General features: G+C 37.8%; 1 protein-coding gene across 1 annotated transcript in view; it reads right to left on the bottom strand.

The window, feature by feature from the left end:
• Nucleotides 1-321: 321 nt before the first annotated feature.
• GBP7 (guanylate binding protein 7) overlaps nucleotides 322-20,113 on the bottom strand; it is a 38,304-nt gene continuing 18,512 nt past the window's right edge. The window contains exons 3-10 of the mRNA XM_032155428.2: nucleotides 19,909-20,018; nucleotides 19,509-19,705; nucleotides 17,579-17,824; nucleotides 16,544-16,824; nucleotides 14,817-15,029; nucleotides 8,792-8,894; nucleotides 1,891-2,084; nucleotides 322-1,034 (exon numbers count right to left, since the gene is read on the bottom strand). Coding sequence (XP_032011319.1) covers nucleotides 816-1,034; nucleotides 1,891-2,084; nucleotides 8,792-8,894; nucleotides 14,817-15,029; nucleotides 16,544-16,824; nucleotides 17,579-17,824; nucleotides 19,509-19,705; nucleotides 19,909-20,018 — 1,563 coding nt within the window. The 3' untranslated portion in view covers nucleotides 322-815. The remainder of the gene's footprint in view (nucleotides 1,035-1,890; nucleotides 2,085-8,791; nucleotides 8,895-14,816; nucleotides 15,030-16,543; nucleotides 16,825-17,578; nucleotides 17,825-19,508; nucleotides 19,706-19,908; nucleotides 20,019-20,113) is intronic.

Below are 20,113 nucleotides of genomic sequence, written 5' to 3'. Positions count from 1 at the left end.
CTTCTCCATTCATTTTAGTGGCTGTAGAGTATTCCTTTACGAGTGTTTCCCAAGATTTCCCTTATCAGTACCTGAAAGAGGGACTTTAATGTTTTTTTCAGTCTTTTGGCATTATAACAATGTCACAACATAAATACTATTTTATATATACTATTTTCAATTTGAGGAAATCAATCTATATGATAGATTTCTAAATGTGGAAATGCTAGGTCAAAGGTATGTGCACTTAAATATTTCATATATGATTCCAACAGTTCACACTCTCACTAGCAAATATGAGACACTGACAATATCCTCAAACCCTTGCCAGCTCAGTGCCCTGTAAAACTGTTCTTTCACGCCCATGATAAATTGAAGCAAGAACCTCATAGTTTTTCTTTGCACAACTTTTATTGTCAGTAAAATTAAACATTTTTATTATCATATTTTTGCCTGTTTAAAATATGTGGTGTTACTCTCTTCTCACTGATTTGCAAGAGCTAATTATAACTTAAATTATCTCTGTGACTATAATATTAATTGAAAATAATTTCTTTATCTTACCATTTGTCCTTTTGCTTTACTTAAATCTTTTCTAGGAATAATTTTATCTTCTAACTTGTTCCCCATTTCTTTTAATTATTACTTCAGTCAAAATTAAGTTTGTTTTTATGAACTTCAGGCCATAATATTCTTTGAAATTTGCTTTTCAGTTTTAAACTTTTCTTAAATGAAAATGCAATAACACATATACTTTTAAAATAAGCAACAGTGTTATACCATTTTAACAAAAGAAACCTCAGCTTATAATTTTCTTACCAGGATTTCTCAGCCTATTACATAGATGAGCTAAGAATTTTCATCCCTAAATCAACTAGCATAGCAGCCCCAGGTAGTGCTGCAATAAACATATTGCCAGCCACATCGAGAATCTGTGAAAACACTGAGGGCTCTTCATTTTCAGCTGCTTCAATCTCTTCTTTCAGTCGATTAATCTCTTCATTTAATGACTCAAATATCTCTTTAAATCCTTCAGTAAGTGGTTCTTCTAAGACCTATGAAAGTAAAAGAGCCTACTTTTGAAAATCCCCAATTTTTAAGAGTCCAAGTTTTATATTTAACAATTTCACTAGTTAAACACGTGTCCCTTTCTCTAACATCTTAGAAAATCTTTGATGAGTTTGTCTGACATTTCCAGATGACTGGACCTAAATAATGGGAGTATCCATGATTTACACCTTTGTGACATTTCCTCAGCACCATCTCACTGGAGGTGGGGAGGAATTTTGTTCCAGCACAATGAATGCCCTTTGAGAGGGAATGCAGATTTAATTCTAATTGATTCCCCTTTCCACTGATATAGCAAGGCCATGTTCATCTAGCAAATAATGGGGACTGCTGACCCTGTGTAAAACACTGGTTGTCAAGCTCCAGGTTGGGACAAGGAATATATTTTACTCTAGTTGTATAGGATGAGTCAGGCAGATACAGAAACAAATGGAGCAATTTGAGATCATTCAGTATCATTTCATATCAAGCCAAATCTGATACTTTCATCCAGATGGATCTATTTTGGGTCCTTTTGATGGTTGTGCCAAGAATCCTAAGGGCTGGTGGCCTAAGGTCCTAATTAATTGGGGCACAGTGAGGCCATCCTATAATCACCACAAACAGCAGCCCGGCACCCTGGGGGATGTCATGTGTACTCTCCAAAGTCTAACATGACAGAAAGTGCTGGAGTCTTGTAAACTTACAGGCTTCAGTAGAATTCATATGTATTTGAAATTTAAGTGAAATATATACCTTTTGTGTTTCCTTCTGGAATCTTGACTAAGCTTAAAATTTTGGCCCTTCCCTAACTGAGGAACCGGCACTGTGCCTCAAGCACTGCCAGGCTTCATCCAGACTCACCTTCATCTTGTGACTCAGCATCTTTCTCAGCTCTCTCATATAGTTTTCCCTTTCCCTCTCCATCTTCTTCTTGAGTTGAGCTATGTTTTCCTGGAAGCTTCTCTCTTGAGCCTCCATCATTTGCTGCTGTTCCTTCTGTTTTTGTCTTAGCAGCTCCTGTTCCTTTTCAGCTGCCTCCTTCTTAGCCTGCTTAGCTGTTCCACAGAGGTTTTACAGAGGGAAGAAAATAACAGTCAGGTGGGAGAAGAATCATCATGGCTAAGTAGATGGAGTCAGGAAGAGCTTCTCCCACTGAGAGACCAGACCATAAAGAAGACTGATAAACTCCAAGCAGGACTTCAGAAGGAAGGCATTGAGAGTCGATGAAGGAAGGATGCAGACCCAAGGCTGAAGGAGAGGAAGCCGGGAACCTTGCACAGGTTGCCAAGCACCAAGACTCATTCCTAATCCTGAGCAGCTCCTGGGGAAGGGGTGAGGTAAATTGGTGCGAAGTGGCCCACTCTCGCCATGGACCTCTGAAATCCTAGCTTTAGGAGACCCCACAACTCCCATAGATGTTTGAGGTGGCAAAGAGAGCTGCTTGGAGAGTTGGTAGGGACAGGACTCTGGCCAGTGTGGAGCCTAGATATTTGGCACAGGAATGGCTGCAGTGGAGCACAACCAGGAACTCCCATCCCCCAAGGCTTGCCATGCCCAAATAAGTGGCCTTGGCTTTTGTCGACTATTGGTCCTGGATAGAACTGGGCTATCTTGCCTGTGGGATGGGTCCAGTATGATCTGAGCACCTCCCAGTCTGCTAGCCTCTCTCATGGTCCCTGCCTGGCTGCATCCACTTAAAGTGCAACGTCAGATGCCTAACCGAAGCACTTCCCAGCAGCCATCACCATATCTTCTTTGCTGACATACCCTACCTAACCATCATAGAGCTTCAGCAGATGGGCTCACACCAGTGTGCACTCAATGCACCCTCTCCCCACTGTTTTGCTGGCACACACTCGCTTGCAGCCTCTCACCACCGCTTTGCAGGTACACACACCTGTGCAGACCCTGTCAACCTGCCACCACCAATGCACGTGCACAGAACCTGCAGCACTACTGCCCTGCTGCTGCTGCTCACCCACGACCTTGGACCCCACTGCCACTGCTCTGAGAAAGTACTTTTGCCAGCACTCCTCATCAGCATGTTGTTGCCCGTTAACCAGGAGCAAGTTGGCCCCTGCAGCACAGCAGGTGCTTAACCTAGAGGGGCCAGAGAACAAAGTCACGGGCCTGGTCCCAGACTACTAATGTTCAAGCCCAGCCCAGGAGTGCTGATCTGAGCCTTGGCCCCTTGAAATCATCCAGAAAAAAAAAAAAAAAAAAAAAACCCAGTCAAATGAACCCAACTTATACCAGTTGAATCTTCAAGAGAATAAAATAAAATAAAAGCCAAAAACCCCATGAAAGAAACAGACACTTCGACTAAAGGAATATCAGCCCACACAGATGAGAAAGAAACAGTGAAAGAACTCTGGCAACTCAAAAAACCAGAGTGTCCCTTACCTCCAAATGAGTCCGCTAGCTTCTCAGCAATAGTTCTTAATCAAACTGAAATGGCTGAAATAGTAGACATGGAATTCAGAATCTGGATGGCAATGAAGATTATCAATATTCAGGAGACAGTTGAGATACAGTCCAAAGAATTGAAGGAATTCAGTAAAACGACTCAAGAACTAAAAGATGAAATAGCCATTTTAAAAAAGAGCCAAACTGATTTGATAGGGCTGAAAAACACGCTACGAGAATTTCATAATACAATCAGAGTATTAAATGTAGAATAGACCAAGATGAGGAAATAATCTCAGAGCTCAAAAACCCATTTTTCAAATCAACTTAGTCAAACAAAAATAAAGAAAAAAGAATAAAAAAGAATGAACGAAATCTCAGAGAAATATGAGATTACGTAAAGAGACCAAACCTATGACTCATTGGCGCCCGTGAAAGAGAGGGAGAGATAGCAAGCAATTTGGAAAGCATATTTGAGGATAATGCCCATGAAAATTTCCCCAACCTCACTAGAGAGGTTGACATTCAAATTCAGGAAATCAGAGAAGCGCTGTGAGATCCTATATAAGATGGCCATCCCCAACACATATGAAATGGTCATCAGATTTTCCAAGGTCAGCTCAAAAGAAAAAATATTAAAGGCAGCTTGAGAAAAGGGGCAGGTCTTCTACAAAGGGAATCCCATCAAGCTAACAGTGGAACTTTCAGAAGAAACCCTACAAGCCAGAAGAGACTGGGGACCTATATTCAGCATTTGTAAAGAAAAGAAATTCCAAGGAAGAATTTCATATCCAGCCAAACTAAGGTTCATAAGAAAAAAAATCCTTTTTAGACAAGCAAATGCTAAGGGAATTTGTTACCACCAGACCTGCCTTACTCAAGCTGCTGAAAAGAGCATTAAACATGAAAATGAAAGACCATTATCAGCCACTATGAAAGCACACTTCGGTACATGGATCATTGACACTACAGAGCAACAACACAATCAAGTGTGGATCAAATCCACACATATCAATATTAACTTTGAATGTAAAAGGGCTAACCACCCCAATTAAAAGGCACAGAGTGGCAAGTTGCATAAAGAAATAAGACCCAACTGTTTTCTATGTTCAAGAGACCAATCTCATATGCAATTACACCAATAGGCTCAAAGTAAAGGGATGAAGAAAAATCTGTCAAGCAAATGTAAAACAAAAAGAGCAGGGGTTGCTATTCTTATTTCAGACAAAACAGACTCCAAACCAATAATGATCAAAAAGGATACAGATGGGCATTACATAATGATAAAAGTTTCAATTCAATGAGAAGACTTAATTATACTAAATATGTATGCACCCAATACTAGAGAACCCTAGATTCATAAAACAAGTTCAAAGAGACCTATGAAGAGACTTAGATAACCACACAATAATAGCTGGAGTCTTCAACACTCCATTGACAATATGAGACAGATCATTGAGGCACAAAACTAACAAAGATATTCAGGACCTAACTTGACTCTTGACCAAATGGACCTAACAGACATCTACAGAACACTCCACCCAACAATAACAGAATATACATTCATCTCATCTGCACATGGCACATACTCTAAAATTGACTCCTTGCTCTGCCATAAAGCAATTCTCAACAAATTTAAAAAAAACCCAAATCATGCCAATGCTGTCAGACCACAGTGCTGTAAAAATAGAAATCAATACAAAGAATATCTCTCAAAGCTATACAATTTCATGAAAATTAATTAATCTGCTTCTGAATGATTTTGGGGTAAACAGTGAATTTCAGGTAGAAATAAATTATTTAAAATGAATGAAAACAAAGATATAACCTACCAGAATCTTTGAGACACGACTAGAGCAGTGTTAAGAGGAATGTTAATAGCACTAAACGACTACAGTAGAAAGTTAGAAATATCTCAAATTAACAATCAAACATTACACCTTGAGGAACTAGAAAAACAAAAGTGAACCAAGCACAAAGCTAGCTGAAGACAAGAAATAACCAAAATCAGACTTGAAGTGAACAAAATGGAGACAAGAAAAACCATACAAAAGATCAATGAAACCAATGGTTCTCTGGAAGAATAAATAAGATGGATATACTTCTAGTTAGACTAAAAAAGAACAAAAAAAGAGAAGATCCAAATAAACACAATAAAAAATGACAAAAGGGACATTGCTACCAACTCCACAGAAACACAAAAAATCCTCAGAGACTATTAGGAACACCACTATGCACACTCACTAAGAAACCTAGAAGAAATGGATAAATTCCTGGAAACATACAACCTACCAAAAGTGAACCAGGAAGAAATTGAAACCTGGAACAGATTAATAACAAGTTCCAAAATTGAGTCAGTATTAAAAAGCCTACCAAGCAGAAAAAGCCCTAGACCAGACAGATTCATAGTTAATTCCACCAGACATAGAAAGAAAAGCTGGTACCAATTCTACTAAACTATTCCAAAAAAAATGGGGAGGAGGGAATCTTTCCTAATACATTCTATGAGGCCAGCATCATTCTGATTTTAAAAACCTGGCAGAGACACAACAAAAAAAGAAAAATGCAGGACAATATTCCTGATGAACATGGATGAAAAAATCTTCAACAAAATACTAGCAAACCAAATCCAGCAGCACATTAAAAAGCAATTAGGCTTTATTCCTGGAATGCAAGGTTTATTCAGCATATGCTAATCAATAAATTGATTCCTCACATGAACGGGACTCAGAACAAAAACCACATGATCTTCTCAATGGGCGCAGAAAAGGCTTTTGATAAAATTCAATATTTCATGTTAAAATATCTCAACAAACTGGGCCTCAAAGGAACATACCTCAAAATAATAAGAGCCATCTATGAAAAACCCACAGCCAACATCATACTGAATGTGAAAAAGCTGGAAACATTTCACTTGAGAACCAAAAACAGACAAGGATGCCCACTTTCACAACTCCTATTCAACATAGTACTGGAAGTCCTAGCCAGAGAAATCAGGCAAAGGGGAAAAAAAAAGTTATCCAATAGGAAGAGAGGAAGTCAAACTATCTCTCTTCATAGACAATAGAATTCTGTACTTAGAAAACTCCATAATTTCTGCCCAAAGTCTCCTCCATCTGATAAACGTCAGCAAAGTTTCAGGATAAAAAAGTCAATGTACGAAAATCAGTAGCATTTCTACACACCAATAATGTCCAAGCTGAAAGTCAAACCAAGAACACAGTCCTATTCACAATAGCCATTGTGAATAACCAAGAATAAAATACCTAGGTTTATAGCCAATCAGGGAGGTGAAACATCTCTACAATGAGAACTATAAAACATTGCTGAAAGAAATCTGAGACTGCACAGACAAATGGAAAAACATTTCATGCATACGGATAGGAAGAATCAATGTTGTTAAAATAGCCATACTGCCCAAATTGATTTACATATTCAATGCTATTCCTATCAAACTATCAATGACTTTTTAAAAATAGAATTAGTAAAAACTATTCTAACATCCACATGGAACAACAACAACAGAAAAACCCGGAGTAGCCAAGGCACTCCTAAGCAAAAAGAACAAAGCCAGAGACATCACACGACCTGACTTTAAACTGTATTACAAGACTACAATAACCAAAATAGCATGGTGCTGGTCAAAAAACAAAACAAAACAAAACAGGCACATAAACAAATGGAAAAGTTTAAAGAAAGCGGAAATAATGCCACACACCTACAACTATCTGATCTTTGGTAAAGCTAACAAAAAAAGCAATGGAGAAGGAATGCCCTATTCAATAAATGGTGCTGGGTTAACTGGCTAGCCATATGCAGAAGATTGAAACTGGACCCCTTCTCACTATATACAAAAATCACCTCAAGATGAGTTAAAGATGTAAACGTAAAATTTAAAACTATAAAACCACCAAAAGAAAACCTAGGAAATACCATTCTGGACATTGGCACTGGCAAAGATTTCATGATGAAAACTTCAAAAGCCACTGCAACCAAACAAAAAGTTAACAAGTGGGACCTAATTCAACTAAAGAGTTCATGCACAACAAAGGAAACTATAAACAGAGTAAGCAGACAACCTACAGAATGGGAGAAAATATCTGCAAACTATGCATCCGACAAAAGTCTAATATCCAGAATCTATAAGGAAGTTAAAGAAATTAAGAACAGAGCAAACAACCCCATTAAAAAACGGGCAACGGACATTAACAGACATTTATCCAAGAAGACATACATATGGCCAGCAAGCATATGAAAAAATGCTCACCATCACAAATCATTAGAAAAATGCAAATAGAAAGCACATGAGATACCATCTCATAACAGTCAGAATGGCTGTTACTAAAAAGTCAAAAAATAACAGATGCTGGCAAGGTTGCCAAGTAAAGGGAATTCTTAAACACTGCTGGTGGGATGGTAAATTAGTTCAGCCACTGTGGAAAGCAGTTTGGAGAGTTCTCAAAGAACTTAAAACAGAACTATCATTTGACCCATCAATCCCATTACTGGGTATATACCCAAAGGAAAATAAATCATTCTACCATAAAGACACATGCATGTGCATGTTCATCGGTGCACTATTTGCAATAGCGAAGACATGGAATCAACCTAAATGTTCATCAGTGGTGGACTGGATAATGAAAATGTTGTACATATATGCCTTAGAATACCACACAGCCATAAAATGAATGAAATAATGTTCTTCGCAGCACTGTGGATGCAGCTGGAGGTCAATACTCTAAGGGAATTAATGCAGGACTAGAAAACCAAATATCACATGTTCTTACTTATGAGTAGGAACTAAATATTGAGTACACATGGACACAAAGGGACCAATAGACACCAGGACCTACTTGAGGGTGGAGGATGGGAAGAGGGTAAAAATTGAAAAACTACCTATTGGGTACTATGCTCATTACCTGGGTGATGAAATAATCTGTACAACAAATCCCCATGACACAATTTACCCATGTAACAAACCTATTTGTGTACCCTCTGGACCTAAAATAAAAGTTGGGAAAAAAAAAAAAAAAGAAAGTAACAGTCTTGTCTGAGTTCTACTCTCCTGAGTTCAGAAGTCAAAATGACTTTGAAAAAAGCACCAAGGTGGGGAATTGAGAATCTCTGAATTCTGTCACTAGCCATGTCAGCAAGAGCATGTTTAAGAATGTTGTGGGAAGGAACTGAGTGGCTGGATGTTCAATCCCAACTCCCCTTGTTATTTTCAGTTTTAGCAGAGCATGTGTTCCCTATGAGAAGAAGGCTCCTGGTATAAGGAAAATCCTTTTTTCTGAACATCAAGAGAGTGTTGCAAGAACTTACCCATTTACCTGAGAGCTGAGCCCTGCCCCTGTACCTGCTATGGCCTTCTCTCCAGCAGTGAGGGCTTTGTCTGACTGCAGGATGGATTCCTCTACAACCACCTGTGACTGCAGGAAGCTCTGGAGGACCTCGTCTGCCTGAAGAACCAAGAAGGAGCAAAGACCTGTCAGGCAGCAGAAATCTTGTCTTGTGATGAGGAAATTATTGTTCAACAAAGCCACAAATCTAACCTTGTAAACTTCACATTATTCTTAAGATTCCACAGTGGTTTCTTTGCTTCCACAGCCACAACAAAAAGTCCAAGCTCTTTGTTGAGACATGAAAACCCTGTGTAGCAGCCTCCCTCCTGCCTGTCCAGCCTCTTCTCCCAGGGATGCTGCTCACCACCCACCCCACGGCGCAGACAACCAGATTTCTATGCAGTTCTACAAACACACATCCTCCATAGTTTGCATTAGTTGCTTTCTTTTTTCTTCTGCCTGAAAGCCTGTCTACCCTTTTCAAATTAGGATAACATCTATTGATACTTTACCTAATAGCTCTTACCTCGCTGGAAGCCTTTCTAGGCTATTTATTTATTTATTTATTTACTTTTGATCACTGTTAAGAATGTTGATAATAGTTCATTAAAAGTAAACAATGTATTCAAATTTAGTTTAAAAAGTTAAAACCTTAAAAAGACCGAACAGGCAACTATTTAGTCTATTTACAGGAGTAGTGGTAAATATAATGGAAAATTAAACAGTTGAGAAACTTTTTTTTCTTTTTTGAGACCGTCTCACTCTGTCACTCAAGCACAAGTTCAATGGTACTATCACTTCAACCTTGAACTCCCACGCTGACTGCTGCTGCCTCAGCCTCCTGCATAGCCGGGACTACAGATGTGTGCCACCACGGCTGGCTAATTTTATTTTTTATTTTTGTAGAGATGGAAGTCTTGTCATGTTGCTCAGGATGATTTCAATCTCCTGGTCTTAAGCAATCCTCCTACCTTGGCCTCCCAAAGCATTGGGATTATAGGTGTGAGCCACTGTACCTGGCCTGAGAAACTGTAAGAATCTGAAACTTTAAGGGAGTAACATGGCTGTCCAAAATGGGAAATTACCAATCAAGGAAAATACAAGACTGCATAGACTTAACAGTCACACATGGGAAGGAAAAAGAGGCATAAATACCTCAGCCAATAAATGATTAGTGACTGAAATTTGGGTGGGTGGGGCACATCACAGAAGGAAGGACCTAGGCATTTTTTGATGGTTATTTTCCTTGTTCCCTTCTTTCAAAAAAAAAATTTAGATTCATGGGTGTGTTAGGCCATTCTTGCATTGCTACAAATACCTGAGACTGGGTAATTTTTTTCTTATTGTGTGATTGTAGCTTATTCATTTTCATTGTGATATAGTACGCCATTATGTGAATACACTAGTTTACTTGTTCTATTGTTGGTGGACAGTAGGGTAAAATTTCAGTTTGGTGCTATTGTGAATGATGCTGTTGTGACCATTTCTGTCCCAGGCTTTTAAGTGAATGTATATGTCTAGGAATGGATTTGCTGGGTCATTTGGTATTTGTTTTTCAATTTTAGCAATTAAAACCAAACAGTTTTCCAAATTGGTGTTCTGATTTATACCTAATTAGCAATGTGTGAGAATTCAAGTTGCTTCATATTCTCGTCAACACTTGGAATTTTGATATCTTAAATACTAAACAGTCACCTTCTTTTCATTTTGTGAGGAAATTGAAACTCAGATAAGTGAAATTACCTGACCTGTACTAGGCTTGGTTCTGAGAATGCAAAAGACCTTGCAGTTCAGAATTAAGCACTTTTTTCTGTTTAACTGGTAGGGACTTATGAAGTAAAAAATCATACTCAGATTTGATACACATATCTTTCCAAGGAGGATTACAAGTAGCTATTTATTTTTATCTGATCTGAATTTAAAATCGTTTTTTGGACACTACTGTTTTAGGGTGAGTGAGCAATAATGATTTAGGTATAGAGTTAGGATCTACTTTTAATTTTTTTTATTTAACTTTTATTTTAAGTTCGGGGTAATTTATAAAGCAAAGAGGTTTAATGGGCTCATAGTTCTGCAGGCTTTACAGGAAACATGGCTTCTGGTAAGGCTTCAGGAAGCTTTTATTCCTGGTGGAAGATGAAGCAGGAGCTTGCATGTCACATGACAAAAGCAGGAGCAAGAGAGAGCGAGAGAGAGTGGTGGGGGGAGGTGCCACATACTTTTAAATGACCAGACCTCCAGAGAACTCACTATCACGCAGACAGCAGCAAGCCATAAAGGATCTTCCCCCATGATCCAAACACCTCCCACGAGGCCCCAGCTCCAGCACTGGGGATTACAATTCAATATGAGATTTGGGTGGGGACAAATAGCCCAACTTGATCAATGGGGTTCACATGCAGGTTTGTTACATGACTATATTGCATGATACTGAGGTCTGGGCTTCAGTCAAAACAGTCACCCAGATAGTGAACGTAGAACCCCAAAGGTCGTTTTTCAACCCTACTTCCCTCCCTGCCTCCTCCCTCTTGTATTCCCCAGTGTATATTGTTCCCGTCTTTATGTACATATGTATTCATTGTTTAGCTCCCACTTACAAGTGAGAACATGCAGTATTTGGTTTTCTGTTTCTGCATTAATTCACTTAGGATAATAGCCTCCAGATGCATCCATTTTTCTGCAAAGGACATGAATTCATTCTTTTTATGGCTGCATAGTTGTCTCAAGGTGTATATACACCACATTGTTAAAATCCAATCCACTATTGATGGGCACGTAGGTTGATTCTGTGTCTTTGCTATTGTGAATAGTGCTGTGATAAATATATGAGTGCGGGTGTTTTTTTGGTAGAATGTTTTATTTTCCTTTGGGTGTATACCTGGTAATGGGATTGCTGGGTTGAATAATAATAATAATTCTATTTTTAGTTCTTTAAGAAATCTCCAAACTGCTTCCCACAGGGGAATTTACAATTTGTAATCCCACTAGCAGTGTATAAGCATTCCCTTTTCTCTACAACCTCACCAGTATCTGCTATTTTTCCCTTTTTAATAATATAGGTTAATTTCTGATTTTGTTTTACAACTTTTTTGAAGTTGATTGATAAAAATTATGTTTAAGAGGAACAGCATGATATTTTGACATATGTATACACTGTGAAATGATTATTATAATCAAGCTAATATATCCGCACCTCATGCAGTTATCTTTTTTTTTTTTCTGTGGTGGGAACACAAGGGACCTACTGTCTCAGCAAATTTCTAGCATACAGTACCTTGTTTTAACTATAGTCACCATGCTATGCCCTCGGCATCCAGAACTTATTCATCTTATAACTGAATGTTTGTACCTACTGACCACTATCTCCCCTTTCCTCCCACCCCTCTCCCTCTGGTAACCACCCATTCTACTCTCTGTTAATGTGACTTTCATTCTTTTTTTTTTCTGAGACGGAGTCTTGCTCTGTCACCAAGCTGGAGTGTAGTGGTGCAATCTTGGTTCACTGCAACCTCCGCCTCCCGGGTTCGAGTGATTCTCCTGCCTCAGCCTTCAGAGTAGCTGGGACTACAGGCATGCGCCACCATGCCAGGCTGATTTTTGTATTTTTAGTAGAGACAGGGTTTCACCATGTTGGCTGGGATGGACTTGATCTCCTGACCTTGTGATCCACCTGCCTCAGCCTCCCAAAGTGCTGGGATTAGAGGCGTGAGCCACTGTGCCTAGCCGACTTTCATTCTTTTTAAATAATTTCACATAAAGATGCATCATGCAGCATTTGTCTTTCTAAGAATGGCTGATTTCACTAAGCATAATGTCCTCCAGGTTCATTCATGTTGTCGCCAGTGGTAGGATTTCTTTCTTTTTAGGATTGAATAATACTTTATTTTATATATCTATATTTACATATAGATATGCATATATATCACATTTTCTTCACTTGCTCATTTGTGGATGGACACAGGTTGTTTTCATGTCTTGGCTATTGCGAATTATGCTGCAATGAACATGGGAGTGAAAATATCTCTTTGAGATAGTGACTTGAGTTCCTTTGGAAATACAACCAGAAGTCCACCAATAGCTGTTAAACTAATAAATTCAGTAAAGTTGGAGAATACAAAATTAGCATACAAATTCAGCTACATTTCTATGCATTAAGAACAAACTATATGAAAAAATAAGAAAACAATCACATTTATAATAGCATCAAAATTATAAAATGCTTAGAAATAAATGTAACCAAAGAGGTGAAAGATCTGTACACTGACAATCATAAAATGCTGATGAAATTAACTGAAGAAGACATAAAATAAATAGAGAGATATTCCATGTACATTGACTGGAAAAATTAATATTGTTAAAATGTTCATACTATCTAAAAAAAATCTACAGGTTTACATAATTTCTATCAAAATTCCAATGGTGTTTTTTCACAGCAGTAAGAAAACCAATTATAAAATTCATATGGAACCATAAAAGACCCCAAATAGCCAAAACAAGAAAAACAGAGCCAAAGGCATCATACTACCTGACTTCAAAATCTACTACAAAGGTATCAAGTAGCATAATGCTGGCATAAAAACAGACATCTAACTCCATGGAACAGAATAGGGAGCCAGGAAACAAACCCACACGTTTACAGTCAAAGACTTTTCAAAAAAATGTGTCAAGAGTACACCATGAGAAAAAGGTAGTATCTTTAATAAATGGTGGAATGGTGGTGGGAGAACTGGACCCTTGTACTACACACAAATGTCAACTAAAAATTGGTTAAAGATTTAAACACAAGACCAGAGACTGTAAAACTCCTAAGAGAAAACCCAGGAAATACTCCTTGACCCTGGTCTTGGCAATGATATTTTTGAGTTTCACACCAATAGCACAGGAAACAAGTGCTAAAAGAAACTAGTGGGACAACATCAGACTAAGTTACCACTCAATAAAAAAACAAAGAAAGGAAAAAAGAAAAGGCAACATACAGAATAGAACATATTTGCAAACCATGTATCTGGTAAGTGCTTAATACCCAAAATATATAATGAGCTCATATAACTCAATAGCAACACAACAAAACGAAATAGAACAAAACTGATTTTAAAAAAATGAGCAAGAGACCTGAACAGACATCCCTCAAAAGAAGACATTTAAATGGGCATCGAGTATGTGAAAGCATGTTCTGCATCGCTAATCTTCAGAGAAATGCAAATGAAAAACCATAATGAGATATCACCTCGCACAGAATGATGATTATCAAAAAGTCAAAAGATAACAAGCGTTGGCAAGGATGTGGAGAAAAGGGAACCCTTAGACACCGTTGCGAGGAATGTAAATTAGTATAGTCATCATAGAACACAGGACAGTTTCTTCAAAAAGGAAAATCCTGAGTTTCCAATGGCGTTCAAGTACATAGATCAGCCCATCAGCTCCACCACTTGGTGACTGTGTCATCTTAGGAAATTTATTAGCCTCTCCATGCATTAACATTTCTCAGTTGCCTATGTGGAAGATAGTAGTAACTAATTTACATTATTCTGAGAATGAAATTGATCATCCAACAAAATCACCTTAAATAATATCTGATACACAAAATGAATGCTCAATGTCTATGAACCATTCTTTTCATCATCACCATCATCATCACCACTATCAATGTATACCAATATGATAATCACAATCACACCATATCCAATTGAGTATTAATTTGTCCATCTTGTGTAAAACCATAAGCTTCTGAAAACAAAGTTTTTCCTTTCATAGTGTATTTTCTGTACTTAGCACAAAAACTATCACATTATTTGATAAATAAAAGAAATGGTTTGTTTCACCTGGACTTCTGATTCTAAATCCTCTTTTGGAAAAAAATAGTTCTGTTTTAGTAAGAGTAGCTAAATAATTGTGGATTTTAAGATTTAAAATATCAAGGTATTGCCATGCTTCACTTTTTGTCAATAAATGGTGCTGTGTTCTTAGATTTTCAGAAGAGGCAACAAAGACCCTCTGACTATCCTCTGTCATCCATCCCCTTCTCCCCTTATTCCTCACCTTAACTCCTTTTCTGGGCACTAGTGTATAGTCCTGTTCAATCTTCTTTTTTGCTTCTAAGTAGATATTGTGCCCTCCAGGGACAAAGAAAGTTCCTCTTGAAATACTTTCCATCAAGAGCTCTGAAAGCCGCTTAAGCTCAGCCTGACAATATTTGGCAGATGCCTCTTCATTCTGCAGCACAAAGTCTTCCTTCTTTTTCTCCATGGTGTCCTGCCAGAAAAGTATAGGGAAAAACAGTAGAAAGAAGCTGTTAGAAGGGAAGGTCCAACTGTGATCCTCTTGGAAGAAGTAGTCTGATGGCCTCAGAGCAGACTGAGTTATGGTGTAGACTAAGAGTCAGAAGACTTGTTTTAGTTCCAGTTCTGATCAATTCTCTGCATGACCTGTGGAAAGTTCATGAACTCTATCTTTCCTTCAGCAAAAGTATGATTAACAGTGATCTAACTATAAACAACAAGCAAGGGACAATTCAGTTGTGGCAGTAGTAGTGTCCTTAGAGAACATGGATTGCTATGGATAAAATGTGCACACAGAAAATCAACCCTTCTGGTATAATCACATCCCAGTAATGACTTGATTGTACCCTGAACAGAGCTTGGAACTCTTGAAATTCTTCCAAAAAGGATCTTAAAATGTGAAGATATGGGAACATTATTATTTTTTGCTTACACTTGTAAGCTATGATTGCATCTGGGTTTTCTCAATATGTGCTAAGGGATTTCTGTCACTTGTGGACTGGTAATAGACAGACTGAAAGAAGGCTATTCAATAACAGTGCCAACGGCAAATTGAAGATATCCCCCAGGATTTCCCCTCGGAGGTTTCCACACTCTCCATAGTCTCTGGGCTTATTAATATGATGGAGTGTACTCCAGTGTTTAGGTAACATTATATGATATCTGTTGACTTTTAGAAATGGAGAGTATTCAAGTAGTACTGAGTACACTCAAGAAAGTATTTAAGAATTACCAAATTACATGAGCTCTTTGAAAGCAGAGCTCTTTTGTTTACCTTGAGGCAGAAGAGGAAGCCAGAGAGATTAGAAACAAGAGAAACATTTGATGCATTATTGCTGACTTGAAGATGGAGAGAGGTTCCCCTGAGCATACAGGTAAGAAGTAAGCTCAATCAACACCTTGTTTTCAGCTTGTGATACACTGAGTGGAGCACACAGGTGCCCTAAAAAGAACTTCTGACTTACGCAGCTGTGAGCTTAGGCATTTTCCCACACTCAGAGTCAGGCAAGTGCTTCTTTATTTTACCTTTTTAAAATAAAAAAAAATTCTGTATGTATAATGCTTACATCATGTTATTTTGAAATATAACATAATCTGTACAAGAATTCTGTTTAACTTGTATAGATTATGAAATTACTAAATCAAGCTAATTAACATATATATAAACTCAAATATTTGTCATTCTAAATACTATTCTCTTAGTAATTTTCAAGAATGCAGTACATTGTTATTAAATGTAGTTAGTATGTTGTATAAATGTGTTGTTAAGTGGGCTACAATCATAATTTCTTATGCATGATAGAAAATTAATAAATTTCCCATATTTTAGAAAAATAAAAAACTGTAGCCCATTAAATTCAGTCACATAAAATAATCCAAGCTCTCTTTACCACGAGAAGGAGATGAACCATGGCATTAAAAAGGTGGACTATAAGTATCATTCCAGAAAGGCAGGAATCAAGAAAAAAAAATACAAAGACAGATTACCACAAGCTTCTTCTGAAATTCCTGGCTTTTATCTTTGAAGGAGTGCTCCATGAAGACTGCAATGGCTTCCCTCTCACAAACTGCATGCACATCCAGCAGCTCCTGGAGCGTGTCTGTGGGGAATCTCACTTGCTGGGCCATCTGCTGGCTGTAGTGGTTGGCTGCCCTCTGCACGGCCGCTGAGTTCTCACGCTGGGCCAGAACTGCCATTGCATTCTCCAGACAAGGAGTTGCTCCACTGTTGATGGCATCCAGGTAGGTCTCCACCAGCATCCCTAGCCCTGAATGATTTAGGAAATTTAGGTAATAGAAAGTTTTCACTCATTGTTTTATGAGTGGTATGTATCCGCATTCTAAAAATCAGAAAAAATTCCATTTAACATGAATTTTCCCTCCTTCTCCTTCTTTCAATTCTACTATTACTACTACTACTTTTTATGGAGTCACTTTCTTACGATAACATCACTGTTGTTCCTATTTATTCTTTCTATTTTGTTCTCCAGCTCAGCACATTACAAAGTTAATTACTAATCACAAACAATATGTAGCAAGGGTTTCTTGAAAAAAAAAAATACTTTTCTGCTGAAGTAAAAATTTAAAAGCATTTATTCAGCAAAGTAAATTATATAATTTGTGGGTCATAATTCTGAATGTAAATGCAGGTGCCTTTATAAAAACACTTAAGACAGTGCCAGAACATCAAACCCTGTGAGAAGCTCTTTTCTGTACATAGCACTAAAAGACTGCACAGGTAACATGTTCATGAAGCCAGCTTTGTTTATAAGATTACGCTGAATTTCGTATCTCAAAATCTCAATAGGCTTGCAGAAACTCATGACATGCTACTTACTTTGTTTTGTATAAATTCACAATACAGCTTTTATACCCTCACTGAGAAAAATATCCTTCACTTATCCCACACCTCATAACATAGATGTTATCTCCTTACCAGTTGTTCGTGCTTATAAGCTTAGTTTACTAGTTTTTGAGATACAGTAGGCCTCAATAAACACCCATATAGGGAAATAGACTCACGGTTTCCAGTGACAAGGATTCCCTCTCTCAGGGTCTTGGTCTTTGCATGGGTGAGGATATAAGAACAGAAGTTTTCTGATTGCATCTGGAAATTGCTATCCAGTTGGTCTTCTGGTACTTCTTCAACATGGAGTAAGAGTTTTTTGTCATTTATTGGCCGGTCAAAGACAAAGCACTTCCGTTTTGGAAAGAAATGCCTGATCCACTCCCTGGGCTTGTTAGAATTTTGGATTTGGGGATTCTTGCCTGCAGAATTAGTGAAAAAGTGACTACTGAAGAACAGGTTTTAAGCGAGCCTGAAGATTTTCATTTCCAAACTTCCTTCCATCGATCACTACAGTCTCTTGTGTCTGTGAATCTACTCTATGTAACCAAATCTCTCATGCAACCAAATTTATGCTAATCTACTTAAGGTATGAAAAGTCAATTTCTGCACAAAGCAGAGTCAGAAAAGTACTTCTGGAAATAAAGGGAACGCATCCACCTCAAGTGAAGGAATTTGTGGTTGGTTTCCTCAGCCACTGTATGATGTCTCGTAGACTGACGATTTTTTAAATGTTTGTTGAATTATGATTAACTAAAATATGATAAGAAGTACTTTCTTTAAAATTATATATATTTAAGGTGTTACAACATGACGTTTCGATATACATGTACATAGTGAAATTACTACTAAGTAAGCAAATTATATATCCAATACTTTCTATACTTTTCTTCCCTTTTTTTGTGGTAAGAGTACCTAAAATCTAATCTCTGTACATTTTAAATGTAAAATACAATATTGTTAAGGATAGTTCTCCTTCAGTATATTAGACCCCTACACTTTCCCACCCTATATAACTTCAAGTTTATACCCTTCACCCACATGTCCTCATTTCCTCCCTCACCATGCCCTGGTAACCACTGTTCTATTCTCTATGTATTTGACGTTTTGAAATAGAATCCATATAGAAATGAGGTCTGTCATATTTTTCTTCCTGTTTCTGGCTAATATTACATAGCAACATGGACTTTCTCAATCTTACTGCCCATGTCAGAAATGAAATGTTGGGCTTAAAAATAAAGTAATGCTAGAAACAAGGACAAGATGCGGCTGGGGAAAATGTTGGAAAGAGACGGAAAATACTTAGGTCAGATTATATTAGGTCTCACATTGTCTTGCAGAGGGATTCTGTGGTATTTATCAGTTATTCAAAACAAAATTTGTTGAAAGGATGAACAAATGAACAAAGATGGATATTGATTGTAGGTGCCAACAGGTATCCACTCCACTAAATATAATCTGTTTAACAAATGTATAATAGATTGACAACATATTATATGAGACTGTAGAATGAAGTAGGTGATGTTATGAAAACGGTAAAATAAAGGATTTGACAGTCCTACTGGAAGCATATGTCTGTGTATTTTTGTTTAAATTTCCTGAATCATTAACTGTATGAATCTCCTTTTTCTCTAAAGGTTATAACTATCCAGGCTAATAAAATAGACCAAGTGAAATATATTTCCAAAATTGGATCATTTGATTTCTTGTGATTCTGTGTTTACCAGCTTCCAAGCTTATTAGTTAATTTTCTCCAAATAGAATAGGAGGAGCACTTGAAGTTAATAAGTAACACAAATATATGAGTCTTAGGATGTGATAATATTAATTGTAATCCTCAATATATTTTTCATGGTACTTATTGGTCTAAAATCATTTGATAAAACTTGGAGATTTAAATTTCCTCAATGAATTTGAACCTCAGCCTCTGGGAAATTTCAAGCAAAAATAACCACAAAAATCATAATCACTTGTCAAGCACCAACCACCACGAGCAAGGGCCTCAATCCAGTCCAATATAAAAATTTGTGTCAGGTGTTGAATGGTAGGTCCTAGTTGATCCCACCCGCTACTGAACCTTCTCCCATCTAGGCCATGCTCTGATACCTGGAATCAGCTTCAAGGCATTCTCCAGGTACTCATCTTCTGTGATGGGGTGTCCATCTAACTTCAGCTCCAGGGTAAAATCTCGAATAGTCCAAATAAAGTCTGGAAAGAAACTCACAAACTCGCTGGAGTCCTCAACTTCACCAGGTCTGGGGCACGATTTTGCCCTGATTAGCTCTGCTAGCTCAGTCACGTAGCTGTGATCTCAGCTAAGGAACGAGTAGCACCCTACACCATCATTTCCACATCTCACTTAGAAACAAGTTTTATACACGTTCCCTTTTGCACTGTTTCTCTTCTTACTCAACCAAGACAACTGAGTCACAGCAAAGAAGACACAGTATCAGTTTCCATTCCCCTAAACTCCATAAAACCTGCTCTTCACTTCCCAGAAGGATACTGCAGCTGCTCCAGGGCCTGGTGGTTGATGGTGCCCATGCTGTTGTAGACAAAGCTGCTGCTTAGAAGCACAGCCAGGGCAAAGATCCATGAGTCATTCTTAGGGTCACTCTAGTGTTGAAGAAAAAAAAAATGGAAGCCACAGTTTAGATACATCTCAAGGTCAACTACTTGCATTCATGTAACCAAAATTGAAGTCATTCCAG

Source organism: Hylobates moloch, unplaced genomic scaffold, assembly GCF_009828535.3.
Source record: "Hylobates moloch isolate HMO894 unplaced genomic scaffold, HMol_V3 SCAFFOLD_5, whole genome shotgun sequence".
In the NCBI taxonomy this organism is placed as follows: domain Eukaryota; kingdom Metazoa; phylum Chordata; class Mammalia; order Primates; family Hylobatidae; genus Hylobates; species Hylobates moloch.
Note: the sequence above shows the minus strand (reverse complement) of the source record. Positions and strands in the feature narration are given on the sequence as shown.